We start from the raw sequence: 14,729 nt of genomic DNA on the forward strand, positions 1-14,729 counted from the left end.
GTCACTCAATTAGACATGTTAGCTGACAGTTTTTAGATTGGTAGTTAGTCTAGCCAGCTATCATGGCCTAATACCGACTGGGATGCAGGTCACGTGCCCAGGGGCCCTGAACTCCAAGGGGCCCCCATTGATTTTGTTAGTCATTATCACTCAGATATATTAACATGGCACAAGTCATGGCAAAATATGTAGAATTGCAGGAAATTAGCTTTAAAACAGCAAAACATTCTCTCCACCCCATGGCAAAATGAGTAGAATTGCAGTAAACTTGCTTTAAAACTGCAACATTATCTCTACACCCCATGGCAAAATATGTAGAATAGCAGGAAATGAACTTTAACACTTTTTTTCTCCACCCTCAAGAGGGGGGCCACTAAAATTTGTTGGCATGAGATAGGGGGGCCCCCAACCAAATCACGCTTAGGGCCCCTAGACCTGGCCCTGGATGGATCCAACATTAAATGTGATCGACTTCCCTTTAGACCACTCTCTGTAAACATTTGGTATGAATCAGATCGAGACGCATCAATAGAACTTCAACAAATAACATTAATCAAAGCAAATCAGTATACAACTCCACCATCTCCTCTATAACAACAAGTGCAATACTAATGTAACTCATTCCCATTCAGTACTTTGTGTCCAATATATTGGTCCCGTCTCTTTCTCTGGAAAATTGGCCTAGTTCCTACACTCCCACTAGTAGGATATTCTGAATAATTAAATATATTTATATTCTAATAATATCATGCACAAATGTAAATTTCATAATCATTTTTACAGCAAAATATTATAACATAATAATTTGTGTACAAATAAAGTGATGTTGCACATGAAGCTCAACTACATTAGATAACAGTATATTTTTTTATACAGCTAATTGTCTGTAAAAACAGACTCATAAATAGAAAACAATATAAATCATATAAACCATTTTAAAAAAAATTATAATAATAATAAAAATACACTTCTTAAATTAAAACAAAGAAACAAAGAAACTATGGTCAAGAGCAACAAGAGTAAATTATAGTTTCAACAATGTTTTGAGGCTAAAAAGTGTTTGTTAACATTTACATTGTTTACAAACATTGGAGTAAAACAAGTATATATGTTGGATTGTGATGGAGTACGAAAGCTAAATTAAGCTCATGAAGCTAAGTTATATTCTTCAAGAATCAATGGGTACATATAATTATTTGTAAGTCCAAAGATTAATGTAGCAACTGCTGATTGCCCCTTTAAGGGGCAGATATATAGGAATATTAACTCAAGCTTTGGTTGTGGTTCTCATCTGAACAAATTGGGCTTGTATAAAATCCTAAACTCCCTTTGCTCTAAATGAGACAGAATAGAGGCCTTGTGGAAATAACCCGAAGCCACCCAATTAAAAATAGTCCTGCTCTGTATTCTCCTGAGGTACTCTGCTTTTGGAGAGCAGACCTCCCATAGGGAAGTCAGGAGCTTACAGCAGCTGGCTTTTACAGCATCCAAGAATAATATGGGACCAGGACAAAAGTTTACTGGGATGTTCAGGATGCTTGAAATCGTACCAAACCCATGTAAACATGCATAAGGAAGGAGAACAGTCAGTCATATTTTGTAAATAAATAAAAAAGATACATTGTTTGTTTGTGCAAAGCCTGCTGGGGGAAATAATTGTCACCGCAATCACAGTGCATTCACCTGGACCCGGTTTCCCAAAAGCATCTTAAGGCCAAGTTCATCGTTTGAACCATAGGATCCTACTGTAGTCACATCCCTGTAGTTCTCTATAAACTATAGACAACAAGATGTTTTTGGGAAACTGCCTCCTGGTCTGGTAGAAGTCTGGAATATAACTTTTCTTTCCTCTACTACAAATGCACTACATGACCAAAAGTATGTGGACACCTGCTCGTCGAACATCTCATTCCAAAATCATGGGCATCAATATGTTGGACGATTAGGCCTGGCTCGCAGTTGGTGTTCCAATTCATCCCAAAGGTGTTCAATGGAATTGAGGTCAGGGCTCTGTGGAGGCCAGTCAAGTTCTTCCACATTGATCTCAACAAACCATTTCTGTATGGACCTTGCTTTGTGCACAGGGACATTGTCATGCTGAAACAGAAAAGGGCCTTCCCCAAACTATTGCCACAAAGTTGGAAGCACAGAATTGTCTCTAACATCATACTATGCTGTAGCGTTAAGATTTCCCTTCCCTAGAACTAAGGGGACTAGCCCGAAACATGATAAACAGCTCCAGACCATATTTCCTCCTCCCACCAAACTTCACAGTTGGCACTATGCATTGGCATCTGCCAAACCCAGATTTGTCCGTCCCAGATGGTGAAGCGTGATTAATCACTCCAGAGAAAGTGTTTTCACTGCTCCAAAGTCCAATGGAGGCGAGCTTTACGCCACTCCAGCCGACGCTTGGCATTGCGCATGATGATCTTAGGCTTGTGTGCAGGTGATCGGCCATTGAAACCAATTTCATGAAGCTCTCGACAAACAGTTATTGTTCTCGCATTGCAGTTTGAAACTTCATAGTGTGTTGCAACCAAGGACAGACGATTTTACGCACTACGCGCCTCAGCACTTTCCAGTGCCGTTCTGTGAGCTTGTGTGACCTACCACTTCACGGTTGAGTTTTTCTGGCTCCTAGACGTTTCCACTTCACAATAACAGCACTTGCAGATGACCGGGGCAGCTCAAGCAGGGCAGAAACTTGACGAACTGACTTGTTGGAAAGGTGGCATCCTATGAAGTCACTGAGTTCCTCAGTAAGGGCATTCTACTGTCAATGTTTTTCTATGGAGATTGCAGTGTGCTTGATTTTATACACCTGTCAGCAATGGGTGTGGCTGAAATAGCAGAATCCACTAATTTGAAGGGATGTCCATATACTGTAGTGTAGAGATGTCCAGCTACTGAAACTCAGGTAATAACTAGGGCTATGACAAACATGGCAAACATGAAAACATAAAGCAGACCAAACGCTTTGGTCATTTAAAAACCTGCCGTAAATAAAATATTATGTGCTATAGCTTGGAAATAAATAAATGTGACTCTGGTTGACAACATAATGATGTTTGTTTCCAACATTAGGGTTGTTTTCCTAAAGAAGTTTAACCCACTTCATTTTTTGTTTCCTTGCCAAGCTATTAACAAGTATCGCAATACTGGTATTGTCCCTGGCCCTAGTCATAACAAGGTTTAAACCGGGGGAAAGAAAACCGATTGAGAGATAAAATCTTCACCAATATACCCCACAGCATGGTGGGTTCTTCATGTAGGCCTACTATGGGTCAAAATCAGCGTGAAATATGGACAAATCCCTGGTTTCATCTGAGATGCAAAATGTATGGTAATCACACACAGGCTTGGGTCAGTACAGGCAAACAGAATCAAGCAAGAGTGAAACATCCACAAGTGTACCAGCAGGTGGACATTCTGTGCACACCTTAAAAGATTTCTAGAAATGTCATTCAAATATGTACACTACATTAACAAACTAAAACAGGAACAGAAGGTCAATAACTTATACACATTAAGGAAAAGAGTGGAAGAGAGCCTCTAGCGTACAGTGCATGATGAAGATAGTCGTTGTCTCCCCCTCCCTCACCCTCCATCCCCTCTCCACCCCTGTGCTGCGGCACTGCCCTCCTAAGTGTATCCCAGATTCTCCATTTCGCTGCGGTAGCGCTGCTCCGACACCTTGCTCTTGTGCTGTTTGCTCTCCAGGTGAAGGCGGAAGTCGACCTCCTCGCTGGCCCCAGAATTGCACATGGAGCAGTAGAACTGGCCACTGGGCGTCACACACATGGCCAGGTCCCTGGGGATCCTCTGCCTGGGCCGGGGGTTGTAGTAGGGGCCTGGGACACACACCAAGACATACACACCATCAGAGGAGTGAGCTCATTAAAAGAGTGAGCTCCTCATTAAAATGATGGAGAGTGAGTGAGCTGCTGCTCACCAGTGAACACAATTCCAGAAGATTGGAGTGTCAGAAGGATGCCAGGTGCTACAGGGGATGGAAGGCTGGCTGTGCATAAATAGGAGAAGCTTTCCACTGCCATGGTCATATGAATGTTACAAGAAGAAATACAAATGTGTCCCTCAGAGTACCACAGTATGAGTCATAATACCCATAAAATCTAGCGGTCAAACAAGGAAATGGTTCCAATCGTTTTCCACCATTCATTTTTCTCATTTTAGACACACTTATAATAAGGGCTGTGTTTTGTGTAGGCTTACCCTGGCGTGACATTTTGATAACCGTGTAAATCTCTCTAGGACAAGGTGACTTTTATCAATATTTGCCTGTATTTACCCCCCCAAAAAGGAAATTATAATTAGCTGCTAAGATGGCTATCATAAAGAACTACAAATGCCATGATGATGTGGACGAGAATGCCGAATCGAGGCAAAGGTAAGAATCTCTGGATTAACTATCTAAATGTTAGTTAAATGTAGTAATGAATAAATAGGCTACATTTCTTTAATGGACAATTCTGTGAACTGTCTTGTGCAAGTTTTAAATTGACACAATACCTGTTAGCAAAGTATTCAGCTGGAGATGACGTGCAGGAGCTTGCAGGGATTTGTAGTTTTGCATGTCTAATTTGATGCTAATTAGCCATTTCGAATCTGAGAGTAAACAGCCAAATATACTGATAAAAGTCACCTTGTCCGAGAGAGATTTACATGGTTATCAAAACATCATGCCAGGTTAAGCCTACAGAAAACACATTCCTTATTTGAAGTGTTTCTAAAATCCCCCATTGGAAAAATGAATGGTGGAAGAAAAAAAATTGAACTTATTCCCTGTTTGACCACTAGGTTTTTGGGGTATTATGACACCTCCACTGTGGTGCTCTCTTAGGAGAAGGGATGTATGTTGGATAGAGAATAAATGCTCTGCTGTATCTGCGTGTATGTCTGGAGGGAACCTTCACAGGCCTTTGCAGAGTAACTCCAATAGACAAACTACATTTTCTCTTTTAAACAACTATATTTCTGGAATTGTCCATAAAGGACATTTAAATCAGCAAAGTCTCTGAGCCCTGAGGGGAGGCAAGGGAAGGGAGGAGAGGGGGTGCAGTTGTGTCCTATGATTCATCCAGAGGGAGCAGGCCATGGTGGAAGGTATGTGGAGTGGGGGATCGGAAGAGGATACTGGGCTGGACAATAGACAGTGAGGGGTCTGTCTAATGGACTCTCGCCACCTGAGCAGGCTGTGTGACGTCTGTGGGGCAGCAGAGCTGACGTGGGTTGCTGTATCGGTTTACATATCCAAAGCCCTGGTGCCGGGCTTGTGCTTAGTGAGTTCACACTGACTGACCAGCCTCAGCCAACCCCTTAACTTTCTTACAGAGCATTTCGCCTTCAAAAGGTGGTGATGAGAGGCGGCTGTTCACTGCTGCTACGACCATGGAGAAGAAAACAATAGCCTCCACCAGCTGTCAAAAGCTTCATTGGAATCAATAATTAGGAAATGGGCAACCACCTCTGCTCTACAAACATACAGTAAAGTATACATTCTCAAGACTAGGAATATTCCTGAATCATCTGATCTTTATGAGCCGTTCTGGCTCGGTCAAGCCTTACTTACTTTACTTACATCTGATCTTTACAACAAAATTGTAGATTTACAACAAGTTTTCCCCTGTAAAGTAATTTGCTGTTTGGTCAAACTTTATTACCGATATGTCTTTGTTTCAGTGTGCTGTACCTGGCACGGCAATAGGCACCTGTGGGGTCCTACGGTTCTTGATAAACCTGTACTCGCTCCCCTCTTTCCTCGGACGCCTCTGGACACACTCAGTCGACTCTCTGAAAAATTGATGGATCACTGAGAGCAAAGTCTCCCATATTTAGTTTATAAATCAAACGGCCAACCTAACAATAATAGTTACTATGATGGACAAAATAATGGAATGCATCTATCACATGCTATGGCATTTTCTCTTTAAACGGAAACATTAAAACATACAGTTGAAGTCAGAAGTTTACATACACTTAGGTTGGAGTCATTAAAACTTGTTTTTCAACCACTCCACAAATGTCTTGTTAACAAAGTATAGTTTTGGCAAGTCAGTTAGGACATCTACTTTGTGCATGACACAAGTAATTTTTCAAAAAATTGTTTACAGACAGATTATTTCACTGTATCACAATTCCAGTGGGTCAGAAGTGTGCATACAATAAGTTGACTGTGCCTTTAAACAGCTTGGAAAATTCCAGAAAATTATGTCATGGGTTTAGAAGCTTCTGATAGGCTAATTGACATAATTTGAGCCAATTGGAGGTGTACCTATGGATGTATGTCAAAGCCTACCTTCAAACTCAGTGTCTCTTTGCTTGACATCATGGGAAAATCAAAAGAAATCAGCTAAGACCTCAGAAAAAAATTTGTAGACCTTCACAGGTCTGGTTCATCCTTGGGAGCAACTTCCAAACGCCTGAAGGTACCACGTTCATCTGTACAAACAATAGCACGCAAGTATAAACACCATGGGACCACGCAGTCTTCATACTGCTCAGGAAGGAGATGCGTTCTGTCTCCTAGAGATGAATGTGCTTCAATGCAAATCAATTCCAGAACAACAGCAAAGGACCTTGTGAAGATGCTGGAGGAAACAGGTACAAAAGTATCTATATCCACAATAAAACAAGTCCTATATCGACATAACCTGAAAGGCCGCTCAGCAAGGAAGAAGCCACTGCTCCAAAACCGACATAAAAAAGCCAGACTTCGGTTTGCAACTGCACATAGGGACAAAGATCGTACTTTTTGGAGAAATGTCCTCTTGTCTGATGAAGCAAAAATAGAACTGTTAGGCCATAATGACCATTGTTATGTTTGGAGGAAAAGGGGGAGGCTTGCAAGCCAAAGAACACCATCCCAATCGTGAAGCACAGGGGTGGGAGCATCATGTTGTGGGGGTGCTTTGCTGCAGGAGGGACTGGTGCACTTCACAAAATAGATGGCATCATGAGGGAGGAATGGATGGATGGAAAATTGTGGATATATTGAAGCAACATCTCAAGACATCAGTCAGGAAGTTAAAGCTTGGTCGCAAATGGGTCTTCCAAATGAACAATGACCCCAAGCATACTTCCAAAGTTGTGGCAAAATGGTTTAAGGACAACAAAGTCAAGGTATTGGAGTGGCCATCACAAAGCCCTGACCTCAATCTCATAGAAAATGTGTAGGCAGATCTGAAAAAGCGTGTGCGAGCAAGGAGGCCTACAAACCTGACTCAGTTACACCAGCTCTGTCAGGAGGAATGGGCCAACATTCACCCAACTTATTATGGGAAGCTGCTGGAACGCTACCCAAAACGTTTTTGACCCAAGTTAAACAATTAAAGGCAATGCTACCAAATACTAATTGAGTGTATGTAAACTTCTGACCCACTGGGAATGTGATGAAAGAAACAAAAGCTGAAATAAATCATTCTCTCTACTATTATTCTGACATTTCACATTCTGAAAATAAAGTGGTGATCCTAACTGACTTAAGACAGGGAATTTTTACAAGGATTAAACGTCAGGAATTGTGAAAAACTGAGTTTAAATGTAGTTGGCTAAGGTGTACGTAAACTTCCGACTTCAACTGTATCTTGATTAAATTTCATATAACAGGGCTGAAGGGGCAGGATTTCTATGTTTAAGTATGATTTTATTAGCCATGTGCATGTTGCATCTGTTGTTTGTCTTCCTGCTGTTGGGTGGGGAACCAGTAGTGACACCACAGACTCACAGGATGCTACTGCTTTGCTGGGCCTCAGCCAGCCGCAGTCTCTTGGCATGGTTCTTGCCCTGGTAGTGTGCCTGAGCCACGGCAGGGGAGCTGAACGAGGCATCACACAGCTTGCAGTAGTCGTTCTCCGTGGCTAAGATCACCCTGCTGGCACCCATGAATGACACCGGCTGAACAAAGAAAGAAAGAGTGAGTTTTTAAAAAAGGGCTCTTCTTTTCACCAGCCTAAATGATAATCCTGCCAGTTCAAAGCTACATACAGTATCAAAAGAGTTAAAACATACAGTGCTGACAGTTTTCTACAAACCATCATGTTGTTTCTTATGAGCCGATTCTATTTGATTGCAGTTCTCCAGATCAACAACAGAGATCCAAACCGTGAATGTGCTGAAAATTCACAGAACTTGGACTTGTTCATACAGTATTTTAGTTTCCTGAACAATAACACATTCATTGTGTGCCAACGCCAAGCTTTACCTGTTTGGGAGTTGCACTGTCAGTTGGTGGAGTCATGAGGAGCTGCTGGGAAAGTGGCTCTATTACCTCTGGAATCCTGATGGCAGGTGGCTGCTGGCTGCCTGCATAGAAATTTCTCAGCTTCTTACTGTGGTTTTTTCCCTGGAAAAGAGACAACGGATGATTCAATCCCACAGCTCAGTCCACTCATTGCACTGTCATCACCATAGCGTCATATTGCGAATTATGAGCATCATCACCATCATCAGTGAGCACAACTGTTAGGGTTTACATTTTCCACTTACATTCATGAGGGGATATCAGTTTTGGCTGATATGCCAAATAAACAAACATTGACATTTCACGTTTGACACAATGTAGTTGATGCATGATGAGAAGCATTTGCTGCCATCAAAACATACAGTTGAAGTCGGAAGTTTACATACACCTTAGCCAAATACATTTAAACTCAGTTTTTCACCATTCCTGACATTTAATCCTCGTAAAAATTCCCTGTCTTAGGTCAGTTAGGTTCACCACTTTATTTTAAGAATGTGAAATGTCAGAATAATAGTAGAGAGAATGATTTATTTCAGCTTTTGTTTCTTTCATCACATTCCCAGTGGGTCAGAAGTTTACATACACTCAATTAGTATTTAGTAGCATTGCCTTTATTTGTTAACTTGGGTCAAAAAAAATTGTAACTGAGTCAGGTTTGTAGGCCTCCTTGCTTGCACAAACTTTTTCAGATCTGCCTACACATTTTCTATGGAATTGAGGTCAGGGCTTTGTGATGGCCACTCCAATACCTTGACTTTGTTGTCCTTAAGCCATTTTGCAACAACTTTGGAAGTATGCTTGGGGTCATTGTCCATTTGAAAGATCCATTTGCAACCAAGCTTTAACTTCCTGACGGACGTCTTGAGATGCTGCTTCAATATATCCACATCATTTTCCTTCCTCATGACGCCATCCATTATGTGAAGTGCACCAGTCCCTCCTGCAGCAAAGCACCCCCACAACATGATTCTGACACCCCCGTGCTTCACAGTTGGGATGGTGTTCTTCGGCTTGCAAGCATCACCCTTTTTCCTCCAAACATAATGATGGTCATTATGGCAAAACAGTTATATTTTTGTTTCATCAGACCAGAGGACATTTCTCCAACAAGTACGATCTTTGTCCCCATGTGCAGTTGCAAACTGAAGTCTGGCTTTTTTTGGTGGTTTTGTAGCAGTGGCTTCTTCCTTGCTGAGTGACCTTTCAGGTTATATTGATTTTGGACTAGTTTTTACTGTGGATATAGACTTTTGCACCTGTTTCCTCCAGCATCTTCACAAGGTCCTTTGCTGTTGTTCTGGGATTGATTTGCACTTTGCTCACCGAAGTACATTCATCTCTAGGAGACAGAACGCGTCTCCTTCCTGAGCGGTATGACGGCTGCATGGGCCACTGGTGTTTATACTTGCGTACTATTGTTTGTACAGATGAACATGGTACCTTCAGGCTTTTGGAAATTGCTCCCAAGGATGAACCAGACTTGTGGAGGTCTACAATTTTTTTCTGAGGTCTTGGCTGATTTCTTTTGATTTTCCCATGATGTCAAGCAAAGAGGCACTGAGTTTGAAGGTAGGCCTTGAAATACATCCACAGGTACACCTCCAATTGACTCAAATGATGATCAGAAGCTTCTAAAGCCATAACATAATTTACGGTAATTTTCCAAGCTGTTTAAAGTTACAGTCAATTTAGTGTATGTATACTTCTGACCCACTGGAATTGTGGTATAGTGAATTATTAGTGAAATAATATGTCTGTAAACAATTGTTGGAAAAATTACTTGTGTCATGCACAAAGTAGATGTCCTAACCGACTTGCCAAAACGATTGTTTGTTAATAAGAAATTTGTGGAGTGGTTGAAAAACTAGTTTTAATGAATCCAACCTAAGTGTATGTAAACTTCTGACTTCAACTGTATGTGTTGGGGTAGGCCTACAAGTAAACTACCGCATATAGACAGAGACAGCCTGCTGGTGGATGAGATTACGGTACAAGCTACATGTCCAGTACACCAGCTCACCTGGTAGTGGGCCTGTGCCTGCTGAGCAGAGTTGAGGGTGACGTTGCACAGTTTGCAGTACAGAGGCTTACACAGCTCCTCCAAGGTAGCGTCCTGGTCTGTGGCCCCGATCTGAGCATCTTTCTCCTGGGGCATGCTGTTGAGGGTCGCCTGGGCAGTGGGAGGTGGGACAGTGCAGGGGGACCCCTGCACCAGCTGGAGGTGAGTGGGAGGTTTGGCAGACAGAGGACTGGAGAGGGGGAAATGGTGGGGATCCGGGGTCATTACTACTGGTGGAAGGGGTCCGAGGGTCTGTGGAGGGGGTCCAAGGGCCTGTGGAGGGGGCCCGAGGGTCTGTGGAGGGGGTCCAAGGGTCTGTGGAGGGGGTCCAAGGGTCTGTGGAGGGGGTCCGAGGGTCTGTGGAGGGGGTCCAAGGGTCTGTGGAGGGGGTCCGAGGGTCTGTGGAGGGGGTCCAAGGGTATGTGTAGGAGGCATTGGCTGGAACAGTGGCTGCTGCTGGCCAAATAGGCTCAGTGAAGGCTTCAGCATAGACTCTGGTCCTGAGGGCCAATGCAATGATTGCAAAGCATTAGAATCAATCATATACTTTAAAATTTAGGATAGGCATGTAATGGTTATATAACATTTGGAGGATGCAATAACTATAGTAATCAACTGTGTTCATTTCTCCCTGGGGAAACAGACACTAACAAATAAAACAATAGTGCGTTTCACAGCTCTGCTCCTTGCGACAATAAGTTCCTCAAGCATTTCTTGATATGCCGCTGATTCAAACAGACCATTGCCTACTTGACCGGGTACATTTCAGGCACTCATGTGTGGCCAAATTTTTTCTGCATATAAGGGTGGGGGTTGGGTCAGCAGCTGCGCTCATGTCTGATGTTTCCACTGTATCAACTCCGATTGGAGACCCAACAACAGTGATTCATAGACCTAAAATAACAGTGTAGGATGTTTTGGATTCCAGCAGCCATGCAGTGACACCAAGTGAATGGCATGCTTAAAATGGAACTTTCCGATAACAACAAACCAAAGGATGCTCCGGCAATTGTAGGTCTTCAACGTGTACATCAATGTTATTCTGATAAATGTCATAATGTAGCCTTAACACCGAATAATACTTCAATATGAGTGTGAATATAAGAATTCAAGAAAATTGCTCACTTTCTAAATATTTTTTCTGGGTATTGCAATGAAGAAGAAAAAACCCACTAATCTGCTTAGCCTTAAAACGCAGTATGCTGTATAACTGCTATTATTTCCCCTTGCGGAGTAACGAGGAGACAAACCTGAATCACATGTTCACTGGAGAATATAGCCTAATCCCAAAAATAGTCCCAGGAACCTACATTGTCATAGCCCAAGGTCAGAGTCGAAGTCCTCTTTTCTCATCTTGGGTACATAACACTCCTCCTGAGGCTTAACCCTGGGATTTCACATAAAATGTAAGTCCTGGGGATATTAATGAGTAGTCATTGGCCATGTATCAAGGGGGATGGGCTTGGATCTCTCAGTTGGAGAAAAGTATTTTAAGGAAAGGTCTTCTTGGGTCTTAAAGTGGAGGGTTCTAATTCTTTCATTTGGTATGTGTGCAGAAGAAAGAAAGAACCAAAAACCTTCAAAGGTTGAATAGCCCTTCACAAACGTATAGTTATTTCATGCCTTTTACACTGTGTTCCTCTGCCACATCAATTATGGAGCGAAGAGTATATGCCTCATGCACTGGAATGATGTGCATGACTAGTCTTTGAAGGGAGAAAGCTTGAAGGGAACTCATAAAGACTTCCTGTTTAATTCTTATGTTCAATGCCTTGCAGGGACACACGATGGAGACTTGGTTTTAGCATTGAAATCTGTTGAAAAACCCTGAGATTTATGGTATTTTACTAACACTCAGTCATGCAGATAAAACAGATGAATTGAGGCTTAAATATTTACCCATTAGTTAGCCTAGTTAGAAATGGCAACAACGCAGTTAGGCTATTGACAGCTAGCCATCTGAAAGGACTCATTATTGCCAGTTCAAGAAAGGGATGGTTGATAATTAGACTATACGCAGAGTTCCCCAATAGGAGGCCCACAGGCCAAATGTATTTTATTTGGCCTGCCAAGCTTTCTGGGAAAATATATATATACTGTACATACTTGTTCTTGGACATAAAATACTGTAAGATCACCAGGAAATGAGCTCAAAGTGATTTAATTTAGGGAATCTGTTCCCAAGTATTCATACACATAAATAGAGAGGCATATGGGCTGAATGCAATTGGGGACTCTGGTAACAGGCTAAAATTAGGGTGTATCAATAAACAACGCAAAATTATCAATCTATCAATATATATTTTTACCAATAAAGCTACAGCAAATCAGGGTAAAGCACACAATGAGGCTGCTTATCAAACATTTATAACATCACCAAGGATGTAAACCTATTTCAGTGGACAATGCCATTGTATCTCATTACAACAGACAGAGTATGCAATCTATAACTGGTTTAATTACTTAAGACAACATTGCTGGATAACAAGGTTAACTCAAGTCCAAACCCAAGCTGTTATTCATCATAATTATTATCAGCATCATCAACTCCATCATCAAGTTCGCTGACGACATGACAGTAGTAGGCCTGATTACCAACAATGATGAGACGGCCTACAGAGAGGAGGTAGGCCCTCTGACGGTGTGGTGCCAGGTAAACAACCTCTCCACCAATATAAGCAAAACAAAGTAGCTGATTGTGGACTTCAGGAGGAACCCGGCTGGGCACACCCCTATCCTCATCAACAGGGCGGTCATCCGCGTCAATTTTCTCGGTGTACACATCTCAGAGGAGCTGTAATGGTCAAACCACACAGACACTGTGGTAAAGAAGGCACAAAAGTGACTCTTCAACTTCAGGAGGCTGAAGAAATTTGGTCTGTCCCAGAGGGCCCACACAGTGTTCTGCAGGAGCACCATCGAGAGCATACGGTCAGGCTGCATCACAGCCTGGTATGGCAACTCCACCGCCGTTGACTGCAAGGCTCTACAGAGAATTGTACGCTCAGCCGAACGCACCATTGGGTGCACACTGCCTGCCCTCCAGGACACCTACAACACCAAGTGTCACAGGAAGGCCAAGAAGATCATCAAGGACCTCAGCCACCCGAGCCAGGGCCTGTTCTCCCCGCTTTCATCACTCCCCACTTCCCAAACAGACATTCACCCTGCCCCAACCCCCAATGGACATTTATCATTGTTACAGTTGTAAATATGTATACATTATTATATTATTGTTTCATTTATGACCTGCACTGTTGGAGCTCGGAGCTTAAGAATTCCACTGTACCCTGCAATTACATCTGTGACCCTGTGCATTTGATTAATAAACTAATCTAATCATCATCATCATCATCATCATGAGAATAATGTACACACAGCATGTTGTGTCAATGAGCTTGTGCTATGACAAGAGTTGACAGAATTCCATTTCAAGATTTGGGAACAGAGACAGTCAATAAAGACCATGCTCATCCCTCTAAACAAGCAGACCATAATGTACACCCACTGATCTGACCATTATCACTTTAGTTGATTTTTACATGAAACACATGTCCACCGCATCACACCTTCACTGGAAGAAGCACAGAGGGTGCTGTGGATATAACAAATCAACTAACTTAGGTTCGCATATCTTTGGAGTTGAATTGATCAGAAACCTAAAATACCTCTAGTTTCAGATGTCATTTCAACATGGCTGTTCTTGGTCGAATCTCTTCAAATCAACGAGTAGGCTCTACCTCAACTAAATGTATTTATATCTGTATAGCCTACTACAATCTATAATAACAAGATGCCGGTTGGATAAACCCCCTTCAATCAGCACTGGTTGTTGCACTGTAGCTGAGGCTGCAAATATGCATCCATCAATTCGCAGTGTCATGGTCGCTGACAGCAATGAATGAGACCCTTTTCTTACCTGGTAATCGGGAAAAATAATAGCTGGTATCCCCATAGTTCAAAGGCTGCGAATTTCTGTAATAATCGGCACTCTGATAATAAGCATCTCTATTGTTGACATGTAACGCCATCATTGCATACTGGACAACTTCGAACCAGCTGAGAATCCAGCAGCCTACCTTGCTTTCACCAGAGAAGAGGAGGGGTGAGTTTTCAGTGTCACGAGCAGAGAGGTGTGGGGGATATACACTATGCGAAAAAATAAATGGCTACATTTTAGTAGACTAAAGCCTATCATAATCAAACCCCCAGACAATAGTAACAACATATGTAAAACATTTAGGAAAAGGTGGGTCTTTGAAAAACATGTTTGTGAGTGTATTCTTCTCTTGTTGGTACAGTCCATGTACTGCATTCAAGCTATGCGACTCTCGGAAATCCACGGTCAAGCTATCCGCGCCCGAATTGGTATGCGCCACTACACTACATTTACCGATCTGATATCAC

The 14,729-nt window shown here is 42.3% G+C and overlaps 1 protein-coding gene across 3 annotated transcripts; it reads right to left on the reverse strand.

Moving 5' to 3' along the window:
• Nucleotides 1–1,019: 1,019 nt before the first annotated feature.
• Nucleotides 1,020–14,614, reverse strand: LOC139409297 (zinc finger matrin-type protein 3-like). 3 transcript variants are annotated; one of them, XM_071154228.1, is made up of 6 exons: nt 14,242–14,407; nt 10,284–10,822; nt 8,225–8,365; nt 7,748–7,917; nt 5,733–5,814; nt 1,020–3,854 (listed from the first exon to the last, which is right to left on the reverse strand). In XM_071154228.1, the coding sequence occupies exons 1-6, from the start codon at nt 14,354–14,356 to the stop codon at nt 3,795–3,797; spliced, it is 1,107 nt and encodes a 368-aa protein (XP_071010329.1). In that variant the 5' UTR covers nt 14,357–14,407; the 3' UTR covers nt 1,020–3,794. The 3 variants fall into 3 exon arrangements, with proteins under 3 accessions (XP_071010329.1, XP_071010327.1, XP_071010328.1); XM_071154226.1 differs by having other exon boundaries at nt 5,714–5,814; nt 14,242–14,400; XM_071154227.1 differs by having other exon boundaries at nt 2,952–3,854; nt 5,714–5,814; nt 14,402–14,614.
• Between the last annotated feature and the right edge of the window lie 115 nt (nt 14,615–14,729).

The sequence above is a fragment of the Oncorhynchus clarkii genome, chromosome 5, assembly GCF_045791955.1.
Source record: "Oncorhynchus clarkii lewisi isolate Uvic-CL-2024 chromosome 5, UVic_Ocla_1.0, whole genome shotgun sequence".
Classification (NCBI taxonomy): Eukaryota; Metazoa; Chordata; class Actinopteri; order Salmoniformes; family Salmonidae; genus Oncorhynchus; species Oncorhynchus clarkii.